At 37.1% G+C, this 21,906-nt stretch overlaps 1 protein-coding gene across 5 annotated transcripts in view; it reads right to left on the reverse strand.

Annotated features, from left to right (window-relative positions):
- Positions 1-200: 200 nt before the first annotated feature.
- Positions 201-21,906, reverse strand: part of SMOC2 (SPARC related modular calcium binding 2) — a 137,677-nt gene continuing 115,971 nt past the window's right edge. For 2 of the 5 annotated variants that reach the window (XM_032684178.1, XM_032684182.1), the window contains 4 exons: positions 7,880-7,982; positions 6,710-6,984; positions 4,545-4,588; positions 201-1,819 (listed from right to left, as the gene is read on the reverse strand). In XM_032684178.1, the coding sequence (XP_032540069.1) occupies positions 1,796-1,819; positions 4,545-4,588; positions 6,710-6,984; positions 7,880-7,982 (446 nt within the window). In that variant the 3' untranslated portion in view covers positions 201-1,795. The remainder of the gene's footprint in view (positions 1,820-4,544; positions 4,589-6,709; positions 6,985-7,879; positions 7,983-21,906) is intronic. The other 3 variants (XM_032684180.1, XM_032684181.1, XM_032684179.1) reach the window with 3 other exon arrangements.

Consider the following 21,906-nt stretch of genomic DNA (forward strand, 5'->3'; position numbering starts at 1 on the left):
GCCTCAAAATTACTATTTTGAGAAAGCAGTGGTATGAATAAGGCATGAAGAGAATTCCACAAAGGGACAAAGAAAGAAGATTGACACAATGTGCACTCAGGAGGTTTCTTGTAAACTCGATGCAGTGGCGAAGTCACCACTGTGTGTATTTTTTTCCCAACATGGCTCGCTACGTTGCAAAACAAAAATCACCAGCACAGTTTGATAGCATACTGACCTTTAATCTATAAAGAAGATTAAATTCAAAGTTTAACAGTATCAAAGAATAACAAATACTTTTTAAAACAAAAATACAAGATAACACGCAGGTGCATCTTGGTTTCTCCTGCTGCCAAAGCTTAGAGTACATAATTTCTGGGGTACGATTCCATTTCTTACAGTGTTTCCTGTCACTTCAGTATATGTCAGAATTGAAATGAAACATTTTTATTAGCAAAAAAGCTTCACCAGGTACAAGTTCAAGCCAGGGTGCTATTATGATTAGCTAGTCACATGTGAAATCCCATACATTGTTTAAACAAACCAGAATGAAATCGCTGCTTGTTGCAACATTCCTACCTTCCCTCGTCAGCTCGTAGATACCAGCAGTCCTTTTACCACTGCATTGATCAATTCAGCTACTTGTAACTCACAATTGTTCAAAAGCAGTGCTTTTTTTCACTTGGGTACCCTGCCCTAAATTTATATCTGCAAGTTCTTATTCCCCTCAGACACAAATACCAAAAAAAAAAAGCATCACGGGGAAAAAATGACAGAGAAGGTATGAGAACTTACGAAAACTTCTTTCAGACAGCAAGGAAAAAGTCTCAGGCAGGGGTGATGTGAGTAGCCCCTCCTGAGGGTAACTGCTGTTCAGCTTTACCTCTAGTGGACCCTGAGGTAAGCTAAAGAGTTGATAGGGTGTAGGGTGAAAAAAGACTGAACCATCTGCTTGACATTCCCCATCTCTATAGCAAGATTTAAATTCTGACCCATATAAACTCTGCTGCTGCTTTGCACTGACCACAGAAACATGCTTTTAGGCCCATGCTGAACCAGACAGGAGTGACATTACAATCCAACCCACTTTACTCCTTTTTGATTTGCTGTACTAATATCCCAAGTGAAAGCAAACAGGAGAAAAATCCTACTAAAATTTATAATAAAAGGAATTTTAAAAATGGATAAAAGGATACATTTTTCTATAAACATCCCAAGTAGAATAACTGTTTTTTTAATCCATTAGTGGTAGTATTCTCATTGCATGATCTTTGGAAAGCCTAATAATTACAATAAAAACAAAACGAAATAAAATATTGCCACCGACGAAAAAACTGAAAAACTAAGTAAACAGCAATTTACATAATTCTCTCAGTCCTACAAACCTGAAATTTTCAACACTGCTTGGAAAAAAATTGAGAATACAGTAGACTTTTCAGCATAACATTACTTAAATGACATTTTTAAGAAAAACGAGGCATACTATCGAAACCAAAATACATAGAATCAGGTTTCTGTGCTACTTTTTACCAAAAAGTTATTTTCTAAAAAATGATTTAAATGCAAACTTTTACATCTCCAACATGTTTTACATATTTCAGACAACAAAAGAATACACATACATTGTATGTGATAATTTTTCAAAACTAGTCATTACATTTTCACAGATTAAAAAAAAGTCTGCTTAAATATTTCATTTCTACAAAGTGAATTTACATTTTAAGTACAAAGTGCAAATACTACAGTTGTTTTTATTGCCTTTTGGTGAGGAAATCTCCCACATGTCAAAGAGATCTGCCTTGGATTGGTAAGATGTTCACCCTTGCTTCTTAGAAACTTGCTGAAAGAAGTTGGAAAAATTTGTGTCATTAATGATATTTTTCGTTAATACAGTATAACTATCTATCTCTATTTCTCAACAGTGTCCACATGGCGCTATCAGAAGGCGAGTTCTGCACAAATATATATGGGGAATAAAAAAAGTCCCTTCCCTTCGTGGCATCTATGAGCAAGGGTATGAGCAACATCTTTACTCTTTCTTACCTATGGTCCCTTTAAATCTATTACTGTTGAACACAGAGTTTGAGCAACTGCCTGGGTAAGTCCCTGGTGCAATATACCTTTCTATAGCACGTGATGTATAAGGAATGGGCTGCTGGCCAAAGTCTCATGAACAACATATAGTTTCCCTGTAAACTGTTTGCTAGGCTGCAAAACACCCTCTGGGTCTCACTGACAGCAGGTATGCATGTATGTGTATGTTTGTTGCACAGGGCAGAGCTGAGCAAGGGAAACATACCTGGCCACCACCTTAGTTCTGTCAGACCCATCACGTTGTTCTTTTGGAACAACCCCAGCTGATATTCAGTTAGCATATTAGTATACGTTTCTCTATCTGCTTTCTTTCAGTAAGCTTGTATGTGCCTGTACGCACACAGATGTGCATATAGCGAAAAAATATATTCAGGAATACACCCCTAAGCACACATAAGCATATATATAACTAAACTGCTGCAATAAGCTAGTAGAAAATGAGCTTTTGAGTGTGTGTCTCCTGAGCGGTGCAAATCTTATCATGCCCTCAGATGGGTGGTTTCCTTTGAGTGGCTCAATAACCTCTTTTCAAGTGAGAACTTCTGTGATAAAAACTACCTTCTGCATTTGCAGTCATGTATTGTTCAAGTATGAAACCGCCAACAGATGCTTTGCTTAGCCAGCCTTAATTTAAGGCTATCATTTGTCAGCAACAGCTCTTAAAACAATTGATGCTGAGTCAGCAAAATTATTGGTCAAAATTAAAAACCATAGCTGTTCTAAGGATACTTTTATTACAGATTCTGCAACTCAGGATCAGATTACAAGAAAGGGGAGAGGGCTTGTCATACTTCAAGTGAAATGCACGTGTACCAGTAATATAATTAAAATAACCCCTTTGCATGTTTTTGAGTTCCGACAGGATAATAGCTTACAGGCTGCCTTGTTTAAAGGCATAAGTAATTTGTGGGGAAAGCTGGAAAAATTAAGACCACAAATATTTGTTTAAACAAACAGAAACTTATCACATCCTTGTAGCTGTGAGAATATTTTATATTCCATCAAAGTTTTGTAGGAGGTCTCTGGTAAAACCCACAACCAATGTTGAGCTTGCCTTAGGAAGTGTGAACCTAACATCAAACAAATGAGAGATGAAAAATGGAACAAAGTGATGAGCAACGATGAGAGGAAGATTTCTCTTGGTTTGTGGGGAGGTTCACCTTGAGTTTAATTTCTAACAAACTAATCTAGCTTTACAATAGATGGGACAACATTTACCACAACTACGGTTTTGGTAAACTATATTTTTAGCTAAGTTCCTCTTTTTACGGGTGCAGGATTGCCTGAGCTGTACTTATGTTTACATGAATGTTTTTTAAACCAGTTCATAATTTACTCATGCTTTCGTGGGAATTAATAATTCAATTCCTCTAACTAACACAATGGTGAGGTAAGAACAGTGTGAAGATGACTCTTTTACTAGACCATTCAAATAACTTACAAGTCTTTCTTCAGAACCATGCAAAAGTACTAGGAAGGTATGCCTATGTAGCCCAGAAAATTGAATCTTTAGAATTAATGATTCTAAAAATAGACACATACAAATGAGAAACCCATTTTTAACCTATTTTCCTGAACTTTTCAAAATGTACCTGTCCTTCACTTAAAAACTCCACTTCTGTGACTTTTGCAGCTCTGAATGCCTTGACTAGCCAAACCTCCATGGATGACATACACTGGTGTTATTTCAAAAAACACAATCAAGTATTTGCAGAAAATTGATACAAACCCAAATCACAGATTATGTTGTCAGGGCATCTGACATTTTATTTGCTCCAATCATTCTGCAGACCAAGCCAATTTTAGTTTAAATGTACACTAGCAGACTGATAAAAATCCTAGTTCTTCAGCATTCTTTTGCTCAGGTAGCAAAGGCATTTGAAAGTGACAGCTCTTTTCTCTGCCCTAAGATTTTAAAAGGTGTTTAAAGCCATCATTTAGTAATTCAGTGGGGTTTATGAAATGTACAGATTTTCACAGGGCATGGGAAATCCACGGCTTTGTTCACAAATAGTAATTTCAGTGAATGTAAGTTTGTGTCTACAGTGTGGCACAAAGAAAATTTGACAAAATTCAGTTAAAGCAAAAGATAAATGGAGATAAAGCAGTGCACTTTTAAAAGTGTATTGGAATGCTGTCATTCAGGAATGCAGAAGCTTCATGAGGGCTCAGTTACAGTCATCAAATTATCATAACCTATTTGTCAACTTACACTTTCCTATGAGCTTTCAAATGCAAGCCTAATCCACTGTGCACATTATGTACATTTACTTGCACCTGGAATTGACTGATTCAACCTTCCCCAGATAGAACTTAAGCCAAAATTTGTTAATTGGGATGCTGGTCTACATTTTTCTGGCAAGTCTGCAGAATGGCAGATTAATGTAGTTTGAAGCTGAAATGCTCACTGCTAAAACCCCAAAAAAGTCAGCTGGTCAAGGCAAAAATGGAGATCTTTCCCCAGTACTCACCTGCCTGCTGGATGAAGTGCTCTCAGTGTTGGTTTTAGGGGCTGCTAAAGGAGGGAAAATAAAACATTATAAGTGTGGTTTGCAAGTTGTATGCAACATTCCCAAGAACTTAAGATCTCATTATGAAAAGGTATTTTTTAAGAGTAGCTTTCAATAAACGAAATAAAATATTTCAGATCTTTCATTGAAATGTCCACCTTTTTCTTTCATGGAGTGCTTCTTTCAAGGTGTTGCTTCTTTCATGGAGTTATATGAAAGTTAAATGACAACATTTCTTGCCAGGTAATATGTGACATTTGCTTAGGAGATTACATCTAGTCATTGCTGAGCATTACAAACTTGTTAAATCTTTAGTAGTAAATACAGTCTATTATCCCTGGTGAGAAAGAAGCGTGGATAAGCAGACTGTCTGGAAAGCATTCATTTTGCTTAAAGATAGTGTAAAGAAACAGTTCTATAAGCCAAAGACATTGTTCATATTTAAACTGTAAAACTACAAGATTATCACTGGTTTTTTTGAGTTTCTTAGTGTCAAAGTCCAAGACAGTACTCAAAATGGGGAAAAAAAAAACCAATAAGCTTCATGAATCTGTTGGCCCATTCAACTTCACAAGCAAATTTGTGAGGCTAGGGAGGAGCTCGCACTTTTGGTTTTCCATGTCAGTTTGTGAGTCAATCAAGCTGTAGTGGGACAAGGGGGAACAAAACTGGACCTTGAGAAATACTGCAGCAACTAGTACTCTGCTCAGAAAGCATGCTTTGCAATTGTATGGTTTTTATATTGCTTCAAATGGTTCTCATGAATGCCGTTAGTTTTTCAATGTCAAAGTTCTGAGATATTTTTTTCATTCCAAAGTTGAATGTTCTCATTATTGAATGGATTTTTTTGGAGAAGATCTGTTAAAAAACTCCTGTTATAGTGAACATAACTTTTACTTTGGCCAAATCTCTGTGTAATCTTTATATGATTTCATGCATCTTACAACTTTCCTTTCTAAAACAGGCAGTTTATCCTAATCTTTGAGGGTTTTTTCCTCTGGAATGTGCACCAAAAAGACTGGGGTTTGCCTTCAGTCTTGCTATGACTTTCCTTTACCTTCTGGGTAGTGATTTTGGACCCAAATTTTATTTAAAATAAGCCCAAGGAGTGCCTGTTGCAGCAGGACAGAAGCATTTTACTTTCCACATTTTTAGCATAAAGATAACAACAGTCATCCACTTCATATGCATTTTTTTAACCTCCATCATCTAAGTGAAAATTGCAAGGTATTATTATTATTATTAGGTCCATCACCTATGTGAAAATTGTAAGGTATTATTATTAGGTCCACAAAAAAAAAAAGCATCAGAAAAAAAAAATTCCAGATTTGATTGACACTTGTTTTGAGAGATTTGTTTTACAATTTAGTAGTAAAATGTAGAGCTTTTCTGTCTTTCTGCAGTATTCCCTTTCTGGACTTGAATAAAACCAATGACATCTTTGTTTTACTGTCCTCCCTTCATTTTAAGGTACCAGACAAACCAATTTGCCTATATTAATTGTTCTACAAATTCTTAAAGTATGAGGATCTACTGCTGTTGTTTATAAATTTTTTTTAGATTCTTCTTCGTTTTCAGGAATTGCATGACTGAACTCTGCAGGGCCTATTATACTCTGTAGTTAGTTGTTCCCCTTTCTACCACTTTGGTAGCAAGGTAAGGTGGCTATGTATCAGCAGTTGTTCCACCTGTTTGGCAGATGACTGCATTCCTTGCTTTATCTCTAAACCACATTTGAGAAATGAGAAGTCATTAGAAAGTTCAACGACATGCTTCCTTCCAGGAATCCAAAAAGCACAGGTGTGATACTTCCATTCATTCAGAACATAGTACTGTAATAACATTAAACTGGCTTTTTGATGACTGTTAATGTTATCATATCCTCTGAGGTTTCCTACTGTAATACATTTAATGGTCAGAATCAACAGGAAGTTTTTGATTCTGCTGGAGCAAAGTGATGATTCGCCTACACAGAAGCAACTTTCCTGCCATCTGCCCTTAGCAACAGCTGCATTAGCTACAGACGGGTGTATTCTTTTATTTTTTATGATTCTGGCACTTATAAATATCAGGATTCATCAGCTTTGAAGCATTTAGTGAAAAAGACATATAGAAAAGTTTCTTACTATGGCGTTTCTTTGTTTCTGTTTTACCTTCTTCTTTTGTTACTCCCAAGCAGCCCATTAATTCTTGAACTGACAGGGACTTATCGTTGTTCAGATCACAGTATTCCACAAACTTCTTCACACACTTTTTGGGCTTTGATTTCTTTCTCAGGAATCTCTTAAAGGGCTTGATTTCTTTCTTGCCAATATCCCCACTGGAATTTTTATCTAGCTGTTTGAAATACCAATGGACCACTCTCTCTTCCAGAGTATGATTTGGATCAGGCTCTGAAACCCTGAAACAGGAAAAAAAGAGAGTTTAGTCTTAATTCTAAGATACATAAACCTCAGTTTGTGCCTTTATTTCAGAATAGTTACATCACCATCAGATGTATTGTTACACAAACCTCCCTGCTTTTGGATATTAACTTCTTGTAGTAAATCCCTCTTTTTTCTCTTTGGCCAACTGTACCCTAAATTTTACACTAAGGGCTGGAATATTGGTTAACTCTCTGAAACCCTGTTGAGATCAGCACCACATTGGCAAACAGTGCTTTCCCCTTTAATTTCCTGAAAAAGAGAAAAATGAAGAGAGAAATAAAAAAAGAAAAAGGCAGTTGCACAGACAGCAGATGCATTAAATGTGTAAAGTAATCAACTGAAGTCAACAATCAGCATCGCCAAGTACCTAGACTCCAATTACAACCCATGATGGATGCTCTTAGAGATGAAACACCTGAAGGTATTGAATTACAGGATAAGTTATTACAATAAATGCCATCTCCTCTTCAGATGATAAACACCTGACCTGCAGATGCCCAAATTTTGACAGCACTAATGCATTTTTAATGCTACCTGTGACTGTTGATAGCATGGGCTTGTTTTGCAAACAACTAGGCAAAATACGAATCAGGAAAGTAAAACACATTCCTCAAATAAAGCCTAAGAGGAGAAAAAAACCTGACAGACAGTTGCACCAGCAGCTACAGATAAACTCTAATCTGTGCTGCTGAGAATTCATCTATCAAGTGCATCTCTGTTTAGTGGATATAGTCTACAGTGATAACTTTGAAGTAAAGTCTCCTAGTTCCGGGAAATTTACCCTTTGCGAAGGCTTCTCAAGCCCATCAACAATTCATTCACCACTGCCAGAATCCTTTTAAAGACTCATAAAAAGGATCTGAAACCCACCGGCTAGAAGACAAGGATGGATCAGAGACTGCGTGCACCATGTCTGTGGACAATGCATCCAAAACACTAGTCAGGAACTCATTCTTCTTGGCCCCAGGACAACCTAGAAAACCAGAATTTTTTTCTTTTCTTGTTAACTGTTTTTACAAGATTTATATTCCAAGAATATTTCAAACTTAGAGATAGATGTGACTCCATGTACACAAATTTCCATAAATTGTGGACAAGTTCATGATTCAAATATACACATCTAAATTCAGGTATATATCTGTAACAGAGCAGGAATAAACAAACAACCATTTGAACTCAAGCAAGCGGGAGTCTGTTTTGCATAGCTGGAGTTCCTTTCTTTAAATTTTGGCCATTATTTTTCCTTTTATTGATATATCTTTAACGCGGATGTCATATTTTGAAAATAAAAACTTTGAAACAACAGAAGTTTGTACCTAGCACAGACTGTCGAAACATGGTCTAGAAACTGTTTGAAACATGGTCTAGAAGCTCACAGCACAAGACTTCTTTCAGATTTCTACTTTTGCTCCTCGGAATTTGCATTGGCTTTCTCAACACACATTCTTTCAGTGCATTGTTTTCCCTCTCTGTAAAATGACAGTCAACTCCTTGCCTCATTCCCTTTTCTCTTAGACAAGGGTTAACTACCACTACATGGCACCTAGCCCAATCAGCTGTACTACTTTTGTTAATACCAAGGGATCCTATGGTGATGCTCGATCATCTTCATGACTACATTCCCAATGCTACAAAGTTTTTCTCTGAAAGAAACTGACAGCACGTTTCAGATACCTAATACATCAGATATATATATACTGAAAGATCCCCTCTTCAAGCAGCACAGCTGGAGCACATAAATTCCTCTGACAAGTGCATGAATGTTGGCACATGGAGGTTTGCTTATACAATACACCTGTTTCCTCTTCCCTAGAGCCCTGAGCCAAACACCAGGTCCTCCCCTAGCCCTCTCTATTAGCTGAGTTAAACTCTAGGATGATCCATGATCAGTGACATAGAGATTAGGAACTTGAAGCTGGAGTCCATGGTAGGACTTTCAGAGAAAATTCTATGCTGGCAGCCACTTACCCACAGTTCTGTTCTAAAGTGAACAAGGGAAATACTTTGAAGTGTTGTGGATAAAGATTAGTCAGCCAGTAGGGATTTGTTATTTTATTACACTTCTCAGAAACCTCTGGAGCAAGCAGCAGGACTATATGAGCCTGAAAAGCCTCCTTGGCCAGAAAATTATTTTTTAATATATCCCATGTTAATCCAAGGAAATAAACCTGTTTTATATTAGCCCTTAGTTGTGTTGCAGTAAGAATAGCTCAGCTGTTATGTACAGCAGGAGCAACCACTACATATTATTGTCTAGCACATTCATGTAGTTATGAGTTCCCTGTCTCTTATGTGTTTGCTTTTCACACCAGAGACATTTTATTCCAATAACTGTGAAAGGTATATGGAATTTATTGAAGCAAGTTTCACTGTACTAAAAGTACACACACGAAACTAGTTGTCCGTCTCTTAGATATATTCCTCTTCCCTTTGTCTTTAACTAGTGTGGGTTTTTTTCCTGTCACAACTGGAAAAAAGAGAAAAAAGAAAGGAAAAAAACAAACCAAAACAAAAACCCAACAGCTATGACTATGAGTTCAAGTTCAGTGAGGCAAGCACTTGATCTTTGTAAGGAAGAAAAATGAGAAAGGTGGCAAGAGATTAATAGGTAAAGACAAAAGACTATACCAACAGGTTCCTGGCAGCATTCAGTGCATAATTTAAAAGCATATTCTCTACTGCAAAGAGTTTGCTGTTAAATAAGGTTCAGGCACTGCAACCGTATAAATAAATTGTGCATTATGATTTAAATGAGGTTGTATAGCTTTGCAAGCCACAAAAGCACATTTGTCCAGAGACAAGCAGGCAGATGCCAAGACGTTCCAACACAGAAGGCACATTCAGTTGTGTTAGCTTGCATGAAACAAGCAACTAAGTCTCTGAGCAACCTACTGAGCTCAGTGCTACATCTTGCTACCAAGGATAGCACTGTGGACCGGAGCTGGTTCTCTTCAAAAGACAGGCAAAAAGAAGTCTATCGGAGGCTCTCCCATGTAGACCTATCTTGAATGACATAAGTTTTAGCCATTTCATATTGGAGCTGTGTTACCATCATCAGTCAGAAGCCTGAATTCTGCCACAAACATTAGTTGTGAATTAATACAGGATTCATGGAAAATGCAGGAAATAAGACCTCAGCATGTAACAATGTAGCACAACATTGAGAAAAGGAAATTTGAGTTTTTCTTTCTCTATCTTTTTTTTTTTGATAGATAATAATATTAATATCCTATTTGATTTAGGAGCTCCATCTGAATTTTTCATGTTATTTATGAGTGTATTTCTGACACATCTGGAAGAAAGAAAAACCTATGCTTTAGGTAGTTTCTACTGCTCTCCAGGGAGCTCCTGAGTGTACATATGGTACAGATGTAGAGATCAAAATACTGACTTAGCTTACTCTTTATGAGATACAGTTAGGTAGGGGAAAGTATCAACTTCTAAATTCACAAGAAATCATGGGAAGAAAATTCCACAGTTTAAAGCCTGTCTCTGACAATTTTCCCTAAGAATAAGAAAGGTTTCTAAACGTGTATTGCATAAAGTTGCAATAGTAGCTAACAGTAATAGAAATCTTCTCATAGAAAAGAAAAATTGCTGTTAAAATAAACACAATCAGTTGCTGTGAAACATTCTAAATTATAACTGTACGACTTAATGTAAAATGACACCCCACAAAATCCTCACCAGTTAAAAACAGAGAAAATATTCAGTTTCTCCCAATTACAATTTTTGCTGATGTGTGGGCAATCACACAGCAATTTACCTCACAGTGAAATCTCTGTTCTTTACAGGTGTTATTAACTCAGACTAATTCTCCAGAGGTTTCACACTGAGCTTTAATTTTCAACAAATCTGTGGATGAACTGGTAAGACTGGAGGAGCTTTAGCTTGATTGTAATGAATAATTCACTCTTGCTGGGCTAAATACAGAAAATGGCTCTCTTATGGGAGCCTTATGCTTCTCTCTATGGTTTATACACTTCAGTTTCTTCTGCGGCTGCCTGTCCTATGTGGATTTGACAGTTTACATAAATAGCAATTTGTTGTTAAAGAATGGAAGTTGAAATCACATGGAGTTAACCTGCAGTTTCAGAGATGTAGAGCTGAGTGTTTGCTCTAAGGATAGTTTTACTCAGAGTAAACCTTAGACCAACAAATACATACAACACATGACAGGAATACACGAACATCTCATTTAAACTATAACATAAAGCAATTCAAAGAATCATCATTTTGCATTATATATCTCAAATATACACATCTCACTATACATATAACTACTTTTAGTACTAAGAATGGACTTTTAAGGTTAAATCTGTGGGGAGGCTTTCCATAAACCTTTTAAAATATGCACCCAAGTGCCTTGGAGCTCCCTGCTTTGTCCATAACAATCTATTACTGTCAGTCTTGGAAGATTATCTTTTACAGCACATCTGAAGCCATGACTAGAAGAGCATTTAGTTCATTTCTGTAAAAATGGGAATACAATAGATAAGATTAAGCACTTTAAAAGGGATTTTACATCAATCTTCCTGCAAGAGAGGAAATTGTCTTCAGTCAGTCACTCAAGTTACTAAAGACATGACAACTTCCAATTAGCAAATCTAAAGCTTCTTTTTTATTCCCTATTTGTTAATATGAACATGAGGCTTAGCAGTGATCTTAAATACAATGACCATGAAATACCTCTGAAAACTGTAAATAAACCTTTGGTTTGCTAAAAAACCGAATGATCAGAACTATTCATATTCATGCTTCTTTTGTACCTTTGACTTCACTGAAAAATAGTGGTACACAGAAAAAAAAGAATTTAACGAAGGGTTTCAGTGCTACTGGTTATCCTGGGAGAATAGACAATACAAGGAAAATATTTTTTCTTGGACTTTTATTCTATACGCACATATATGTACAGTTCATGAGTTTATTTCTGTTGATCCATATGAACCACAAGTTTGTGTTTGTCTAGACATGTTGAGAGGTCTCTTCATTTTTTGGAGGACTTCCTGAGCTTTTCCTGACTCCCTTTCCAGGAAAAAAAAAAAACAAACAAAACTCAACAGATGAGCCTGGGAAGTGAAATTTTTAACTGCTGATGACTAAAAATCACGGTTTCAACAGAGTCAGTGCTTTTATAGTTTTATTTAATTATTAGACTCCATGACCTTAGAGGTCTTTTCCAGTCTTTACAATTCTATGATTCTGTGGTTCTATGGCTCGTTGCAATTTTCTCCTCACTACAGCTCCTGGTAACCTCTCACAGACAAAACCTCTTAGTCTCGATTCTAAAAGGGTTGAGGACATTATCATTTCTCTGTGTTTTCATTCCTCGGATATTACCTTTTTTAAAAAAAATATATAATAAGCTCAGAACCAAATTCTCTTTTATATGTCCTTACCCCAGTTGCAGAAATAATGAAATGGAATAGAACAGATATTAGCTGTAGGGGAGCTACAGATCCATTGCCTTGAGCCCCTGACCTCTATGTCTAACAGGGAAGAAGTACTATTTCTTGAGAAGGGTAGGAAGCAGATTTCAGTTCCAAACATATATTTAACTTTATTTTTGTTAACGTTTTAAAATTATCTTTCTGTTCCAATGTCAGGACATACACACACACACACACACACACACATACACATACTAAAGAGTTAACAAAAGTGTGCTCTCCCCAGGCCCTACCCTTCAATCCAAGGCATTTATATCATACCAAAGTGCATTGAGTGGGATTTGTTGAACTTGAGCCTGCTGAAATGAGATGTCTCACCCATAATAGTTATTTAAGCTCAGTATAAAGGAAACCATTCAGAAGGCATTCATCCCAACTACCTGAGATCTTTTTTCTGGGAATAGAATAGGATCTCCCTTTAAATGTTTCTCTTCTTCCCCATTAACAAAGGAAGCCCAGATAGCTAATTTATATTCCCAATTGGTGTAAACCCACTTGTGATTAATTCTATATGTGTACGTTCTGTAAATACATTTAGGCTTAAATTACTCTTTTATTATTTGGGTAAATGTGGAGGAAAGAAGGGATAATATTCATAGCAGAAACACATGACCCTACAAATAGTTTTTGCTGGCAACTGAGTGACAAAGTTAGACTAGGACATTTGTTCATAGGAAAAGCAATCCATTACATTTATTTCAGTTCCAGTAATATTATTGCTAAACAAGAGAAGGAAAATCAGAACATCAAAGTATAAGATAGGCAATGTGAAATGGCTAACTTCTGATTACCACTTAGTTTGCTTTTCCCTCAATGAGAGTTTGAAAGGCTTTTGAGAAGTGAAAGTCTTGCTACTAACAGCTCAGAGATGCCATTGTGAGAACAGGCAGGGATGAACCAGCTAGAACACTGTAATCCTTTCAGGGGCCATCCAAAAATAAAAACTGAACTTGAGAAAGTCTTTGGATCTTACTTGTCATTCTTAAACATTCTCTTGTAGACCTTTACCATTCTAGTTTTGAGTGGGAACAGGAAAAAGGTCTAAAAACTCAGATGATAAGGTCTTGCCTCTTTGCTCTCTAATGGACACAAGGCAGCTGATGTTTTTATTAGTCAGTCAGTACCTACACAATATCTAATCCACTTTTGGAAGCCAGAGACATTTCAGTATGTTGAGAAGGATCTGAAATTCTGAGCATTTAGGTTCAGTCTGTGCCAATGCAAACTTCTAACCTTCAGAGGCTTGTCGCCTTATGTTTACCATGACCTACAATACAGTCATGTGGGTCCAGTTCCAGTGAAAGAGACACAATATATTTGACTGAAGTGTTGGCCCAGTGACAGAAGTCAATCATCCGACTGATTAGGACACAGAGAGAAGAGTTTCAAAATTAGAAAGGGGCCCAAAAATGTCTAGAAGAGAAAAGCAACTGGGTCTGATTTTCAAAAGGTTATACATCTGCTTTACATATCATATTTCATGACTGCCTGACCCTGAGATATACAGCTGGTACTTCTGACCGCAGTAACACTTTCAACAATAGCTTATTAAACTGAAATATTTTCAAATCCAGCTTTATACTGTATTACAGGCATCTGAATCTCCACATTATCACTCTGAGAGTCTTAACAATTAGCAAGCAGTACTGCTTAGGGAGTAAAAATGCATTTATTTTTAGTAGACATTTATTACTTCCCATTTAGTTTTGTTTTCATCATGTTGTTATGGTTCCTCTCAGGAGATGGGCATGAAAAAAAAATATTTAATTACCTCCATTTAAATATCCATTAAAAAGGAAAAGCTATTAAAAAAATGTATGTTGTTGCAATTATGGAAATGACCTCAGAAATAAGGTGCATAATTCTGGTCTCCTGATGGAAAAATTGAACTGTGGGGACTTGCCTTAGTGGGGATGTTTTTTACATTATTTAATTAATCTAAGCAGCCTGGTCCTTGGAAACGTTCATGAAAAACAGCCTCTTCTACAAACTGATGTTGATTTTAACCTTTATGGATATCTCTTACTGAGCCTTTTACCAATGGAAGTATCAACTGAAAATCCCAAAAGCATCCACTTCATCTAAAACCACAAAAAAAGTCTCTATTTAGACACGAAGAACCAATGGTCATTAAATCAAAAAGATGAAGGAAATTCAGAGCTGTCGGGTCAACAGCACATATTTATGTGAGGGCAGTTTTCGAAGAGTTCCTGTGCACAGGGTGTTACCTTCATGCTAGTCCACAGTCATAACACAGGACGGATGGAAATCTAAGACCAGCACTCCTTAAAGACACCTTTCAGTACCTCAAAGAGCATTATATACATGATGGATTTTTTTCAAATACATCTTTGAAACACTGCATATTTGTTGATTTTTTTGTTTAAATATAGATGGTACAGAGCAACTTCGAACTGCGGCACAAAAAATGGAGCATTCTACAGATACAGTGACTTGGTGTCTCTTGATCTTGGGAATAAAAGCAGTGGCAGAATCATCAACTGCAAATCTAAGTCACTGCTACCAGGGCCCAAAGCATGTTGTTGGATGGTAAAGGATGAGATGGAAAAAAAAGATGGGGAGAAGGAAGGAGTAGAAAGGAAGCAGAAGATCTAGTTACACTGGAAGCAGTCAGGTGAAGCATCAGAATCTTTACCCATGCTTTTGTTTTGCTTATACAGATACCTATAAGTAGTGAACTTGAATTAGGAGACACATTTTCATCAGTTTTATCTGATTTTTTTTTCTTCCTCCCTTTCATAACTGGCAAGTGAATGATTTGGAAATTGGATTTCCAACACAGAGGGAAGTTAGAATTAATGCCAGGCAGGCACGTCTATTTCTTGGAACATAAACTGTATACTGAATTTTAACTCAGAATGGATTTTTACAACAGTGATTAAAAGTTTATAAAATGTAAATCTTGGAAGCAACTGAAGTTAAACAAGAATCAGAAAGAACCACTAAAACATTACTTGAACACTATGGAATGAACCAGTCCTTGGAAACCTGGCATCACAGAAATCTCCCTTTCTCTTTATGCAGTATTTAATCTGGGATCTGCAGTTGTTTTGCCTTCCAGGACACTTTCCACTATACATGATAGATTTCCTCTGCAAATGGCATTTCAGATCTCACTGACTCATCCTCTGCTAATTAAAAAACCTGTAACATGACTAATATAAAAACATAAATACAGCCTTACAATTGCTCTTACAAGATATGACATTATGTAAGAATTAAATGCCCTTAGTTCCTGCTGAAGGAGGTGAGCATACTATGACAGACTGATAAGGCACAGGCCTTAATAATTAGATACTATTCATTTAAATTAAAGATGAAGGTCCATTCCTAATTCGCCATTACCCAGCTCACTTTCCCAGAGTCGACAGAGATCTCTGTAGCTACAGCAGGTTCTCAAACCAACTTTCTTTGCAAATAGACCTCTATTTGGAACAGATGCCCCAAGCCAAATATAGTACTGTGTATCTCATTAAACCACAATAAACTAATGTTCAAGTAATTATGAGTTTGACTTAATCCCACAAAAAACAGGGCAATTGGGAGTTAATCATGTCACCCTTAATTTGCAATTTACAGTAAACACTGAAGAAATGAACACATCTCTCTTGGTAGCAAAGATCCTGCAATGACAGAAGAACAATGGAGCAAATTAAAGATGGAGATTAATGTAATTATGGTTCCACAGTGTCTGCCAGGAAGGATGCAATGCAGCTGACTTCCTGTAATGCAGTTTACAGTGTGCGGTTTGATTACAAAGTACCTTGGGTCGTTTTACACTAGGGAGATCCAATTCCATGATAGCACTCCATTAAGGATTATGAGGGCAGTTTCCTCACTGGATCACTACACTGTATGCTAGTTTCATTGTGTTCAATGTGCTCTGTTTCCCTTGTGTGTTGCACATCCAGTATTTGGTCAGGGACCCAATAAGAACATCCTGCAGCCATGCAGAGGTCTGGATTTCCTTGCATTTGTGCAGAAGCCCACCCTGTCAACTTCAGCAGACATCATGAAGTTAAATGCTAACCAGATTCAGCAGAGTCGGTCACTTGGTATTAACAGGTGACATCAGAAAGGGCTGAGAGGCTATTGAAACATGAAAACCATCTCAAGCTTACTGACCATGGGACTTGAGAGGAAATAAAGAGACAGAGAAACACCCTATCATACTTCTCCAGCAGTCTGGCATGGTATGCAAAAAAACATGACCCCATTTTATACACAGGCTGACATGACATGACATGCTACAAGACTGAGCACGTGTATGCAATTATGGGAGTATGTGCATGAGCACAATTTCTGGAGCAGGCCATGGAATCTCATTTGTTGATAACACAGCAACACAAACACATGAGGGAAGTTCTCATGCATCTTACTCTGTGCTGCTGAGTGAATGGAGAGAGATGGGAAGAAGGCATCAAATTATATCCTTGTGCCCTGGGTGTTGCAGGGGACAGGGAAAAATGCAATCTGAGTATACAACAGCAGCATCCCAAATGCTCATATCCAGCAAAACTGAGTCCATCTTGGGCATGTATAATAACCTGATTTCCAGGCATGCGTTTTGCAACAGTGCTTGCATGTTGGTGAATGGAACTGAAATAATGACTCTAATTATAATTCATACACCCCACATTTCCACTCTAACTCTACTGTGAATAATTCTTTGGTATAAATATGCAGACTTTAATGATTCAGTAAACAGTGGTCATTTTCCATTACAAGTGAATGAATGTAAAAGACTCTTATTCTGAAGTAGAGGTCCACGCTTCATACCTGGAGATACTCAGCAGTGCAAATTCCAACAGACACAGACTTTCAATCCATGAGCTTCACATGACTGAAGTAAACAAGCCCTCTACAAAGGGTTCACATGCTAGATTGTCAAAAATCAATAGGTGGTCTACTGCTAGCTAAAATCAGGAGGCGAAAGAGAAGGTAATGAGCAAAGAAATCCACTTAAACCTTTAAAAATGCCTGGGATTAGATTAAGAAATTCAACATATGTGTGTGGATTACAAAGACAAGATAAACAGCTAAAACCCATTCGTTTCTGTCAACTGATATAAGCACATTCGCAGAGGATTTTGTAGCAAGGTTCAACTATGTGTGCCACTGCAAAGACTAAAGCTTAAGCCGGTACAATTTCTTTGTAGAAAGCAGAAGGACATGAATATATGGTAAAGGCAATGAAAGGAGAAGAAAAGTATGGAAATTAGAGAGAAGCAGGTAGAAAATCAAGGGAGAGAAGAGAGGCATGGAAATCAGTGGAGAAAGCTGCTTGAAGTTTCAAGTAAACTCACAGGGACAGCCTGTGCTCTGACACAGACACCTCTGACAGCACTGACAGAATATTAATCTTCCTCCCCCATTTTCCTCCAAACAAAGCTGTGGTTCACTGAGATAGCTCTGGTATTCACATGAACTGGCTTCTGGTGGTTTTGTTTTCTCTGTTTCTGCCAAAGTCATGTGGATAACATGGCTGAACCTCTTCATCTTTAGCTGCATTTGCAGGGACAAAGGGGTTTTATATCTTCCTATTGCTTCTGGCACTCTCAGTATGTGACCACGAAGTAGCTCTCCCTAGGACTGGCCAGGAAACAACAATTCTGTCATGTGGAAATAGTCAGGATTGGGTAGTTTAGATTTTACTCTGGTGCAAAATGAGCTTTTTAATGCTTTTTCTTTGGTTGTTTTTGGGTTTTTTGGGGGGTTTTTTGTGTTTTTTTTTTGTTTGCTGTTGTTGGGTTTGTTGTTTGGGGTTTTCTTTAAGAACACAACACCCATCCCATCTTGGTGATGGGAACATAACACCCAAATAGCTTGGTGATGAGGGCACGCAGCTGAGATGGAGGAGACTGAGGTTCAACTCCCTGATCCAAACCAGACAGAGCAGGGAGTTGAAACCTGGCTTGCTGTTATCTCTGTGGAATATCCTAATCTCTCACACTAGAGAATTTAGGTTCAATTCCCTGCTCTGTCTGGTTTAGATCAAGGATTTGAACCCAGGTTCTTTCCTCTTCAGCTGAGTACTCTAATCAGCGAACTATTGTGTGTCCACAGAAGGGTTCCTTTTGTTGTAAGTAAGCTCTTAAGAACAAAGAGAGTGTCAGAAACCACTTCTGTTTCTACATCAAAACATTTTTCTTCAGAAGAATAACAATAGCATCAGACTGGACAGCATGTTCTTTAGGACAGGGCTTAATCCCACATGTCATATAGAAACGCAAAAAACATCTTCCAAAAAGTCTGGCAAGTGTGTCAACAGAGTGCTCTCACTAGATCAAATGAATTCATAGGCTTAAAGAAAAACACGGGCTTCGGTGCTTTGCTGGATAAAGGCCACTGCACTTTGCACACCGAAGAGTGGAATTCTCACTAAAAAGGTATTTTGCCTTGCATGTTTTGGACTCGAGGCTTTCTGCCTTATGAAACAACAGAGTTGTGGGAACTGATGTTTAAGCAGCACTTTATCATTCTGCCATACTATAAGCCACTGTTTAAATTTTTTTTCAGCAGTGCATGTACACAAGAGAAGCCTGTTGTTTGATACAGAAACTCATTAAGTCTGTTGGATTTTATTTTCTAACTTTAAATCCATTCTATTGAAAACTGAATCTTTAGCTTCTCTGTTATTCAATATAAGTGTTTCACTTAGGAGACATAAAAAGGGTAGACAATGCAACTTCCAGTGGAATAATGTTGAATTCAGAGCACAGTGGAAAAAATAGGGTAGCTGGAGGGAATCAAATGTTCAGACATCATGGCAAAGTGAAAAAAACAAAAAAAGATCATTTATAGGGGCAACAAAAAGCATAGGGTACTTCAGTGGTTCTATCTCAATCTGACAGCTATATTTCCATTCACAAGCTTAATTTCTGTCACTTTTTATTTTCATGAGAAAGGTTTAATTCAGTTGTCTAAATTTTTAATAGGAAGGAAACTCAGATTTCTCACACAGTACCTTCAGAAACATCCCAAACTTTATGCTTAATGACTCAACTCAGTAAAGCATCTAGGTTTGTCTGTAATATCAAGTGTATTTTGGGTTGTTCTGATGGAGCAGAATCAATATGATCTATAAATTTCATGAATATTTAAAGATATAAATATCTATCAAGGAAAGAGGAGAGGATGGGAGTTCCAAATTCAAGTTTTAAAATCCTTTTTTAGTGATCCTTAGTTAATTTGTTTTCTGGTTTTTCTACATGAAAAGAATCACTTTTCATCTGTCAAATATTTGAGAGATTCCATTAATGTCACTGATGTGTTTGGAAATTATTATCAAGAAACACTAAAAAAGAATATAAATGCCTGCCTATCAAAACACATTTTAAGAATAAATTGCTCTTCTTTTATGACAGGCATTTTTCTGTTGACTCTAATGAAAATATAATGAACATAGAACGCCCTCACTTTATCTGTCCTGTTTTACAGCCTTCTGCTTTATCTGTAAACAGAGATAAATCACTAAAAAGGAAACTGGGGCTTGGGAAATTAGTCTTTTGCTGTTGAAGAAAGAAGTACAAATTTTGGGTTGGTTACAAGCAAATTAATCCAATTAATTCCTACCTGTCTCCAAATTAAAAATGTTACTAAAGGAAAGTGCTGAAGCTAAACACCTGAGAGAAAAAAAATCTGTGAGGAGAAACTTAACTTCAGCCTATGCACAATCCTTACTTTGATATAAAATTCATTTGTAAAGAAATACTTCAAAAAAAAAAAGTATTCCTCAATGTTAGGACTGAAAACAGACCAACCTACAAGTTCCATCTAAGATACAAGGCATACAAGGCACCCTTTTCTTACTTCACAGTTGAACAGCTTCTGAAATTCAATGTAGAAGAAGGAAAAACTTCAGCAGCAAGACATTCACTGTACCCCACAATCAACTCACTTTCTGTGTATCAGCTATATCATTACAGTTAGAGTAAGATCCAGTGGGTCTAATCTGTTGGGGTTTTTTTTTTTCACATTCCCTCCAGACTACCAGGTTTGATTTGAAATGAGGGGTCCAGGTTTAATAGACTCAGTCAGGTAACTGTTTTATGATATGAAATGCATGCCTCTCCTTTCATATTAAACCAGAGTTTTCTGACCTGTTTCCCAGGGCAACTTTTCTTGGCCAGATTGTAAAGAATTAGAGCAGTGTATATCTGTTCACATTCCTCCTTCCCTCTCTGCCTTCCACATGAAGTGACTATCAAGTGAAGCCTGTCTGCAAGATGCCCTACAGCCAGATATGAATGAGAGCTAGCAACAACAAAGCATTCACCCAAATGCTTAGCTAGGCCTCCAAGCTTAAGGCTCAAGCAGCTAAGGAATTTGACAAAACAAGGTTTCACTGTAGAATAAACCATACAATTTTCACTCTCCCAGAAGAATCCTGCCTTCCCAAATAATCCTTGTTTCACCAAGCCACCTGCCTATGTCAGGGAAATCAATGAACTTCAAAAGTAAAAACGACTCATGATGAACAGTGAGCCCTGTTTTTCTAAACATCAGAAATGCCAGCACTGTAGCAGTGTACCTTCTTTTTTTGCCAAGCCATCCAGGGAACTGTAAATTAAAGGCCGATTCCTGGACCTTACATGTCCCACCACTGCACTACACATTAATCTCTTTCCTCAATTTGGTTGCCAAGTTTGTAATAAGGTTGTGTGACACATGCCTGGAACCACGAGCCAACCACATGTGCCAACACAAAAAGTGGGCTGGTCCAACAGAACCATGTACCCTGTTAATGCAGGAGTCAAAATACCCATCTTAAGAAATCAACTTTTTATCGGAACTTCAATTAAGTTATGTTTTTGGTAATCCCTTATGGATTAAACTTTTCCTGTTGACAATCACACCTAATTGCATGTACACCTATGTAGTGAACAAAATGCTACAAATAATCCTGGACAGCTCATGGAATTAATGAAATGGGCTTGTAAACATGTGAGACACAGATGCTGTGGCTCTGTTTGCCTTCATTTTTTTTAATCAAGAAGCAGGAACAAACACACAGCAGACAAAGGATGAAATCGTCATTTGTGTCAAAGAAAGTGGACAGTCAAAACAGAACACATGATTTCAAATAACTCATAACATACTGGCATTTTAGTGTTTGGAAAAAAAAAAAACTTGCAATAGGAAAGCATTAAGGTTTCATGGAAAAATTAGTAAAACTTCAAGGTATTTAGAGGACAAAGTGTTTTTGTATAAAAGAGACTAGCTTCCTCTGATTCAGTAGGAACCAGACTAAGTTCAGTCAGAGAAATATGCTTCTTTTTAAAATCTGACATTAGGATTGTATATATAGCATTAATTGATTTTATTCGTTACTTTGGTTCAAATTGATATGACAATATCAATGACACCTAGAGCACGAACTCCCTGTAGGTGCTGTTTATGCAGTTTAGATGACCCCCAAGCTCT

This window comes from Chiroxiphia lanceolata, chromosome 3 (genome assembly GCF_009829145.1).
Source record: "Chiroxiphia lanceolata isolate bChiLan1 chromosome 3, bChiLan1.pri, whole genome shotgun sequence".
In the NCBI taxonomy this organism is placed as follows: domain Eukaryota; kingdom Metazoa; phylum Chordata; class Aves; order Passeriformes; family Pipridae; genus Chiroxiphia; species Chiroxiphia lanceolata.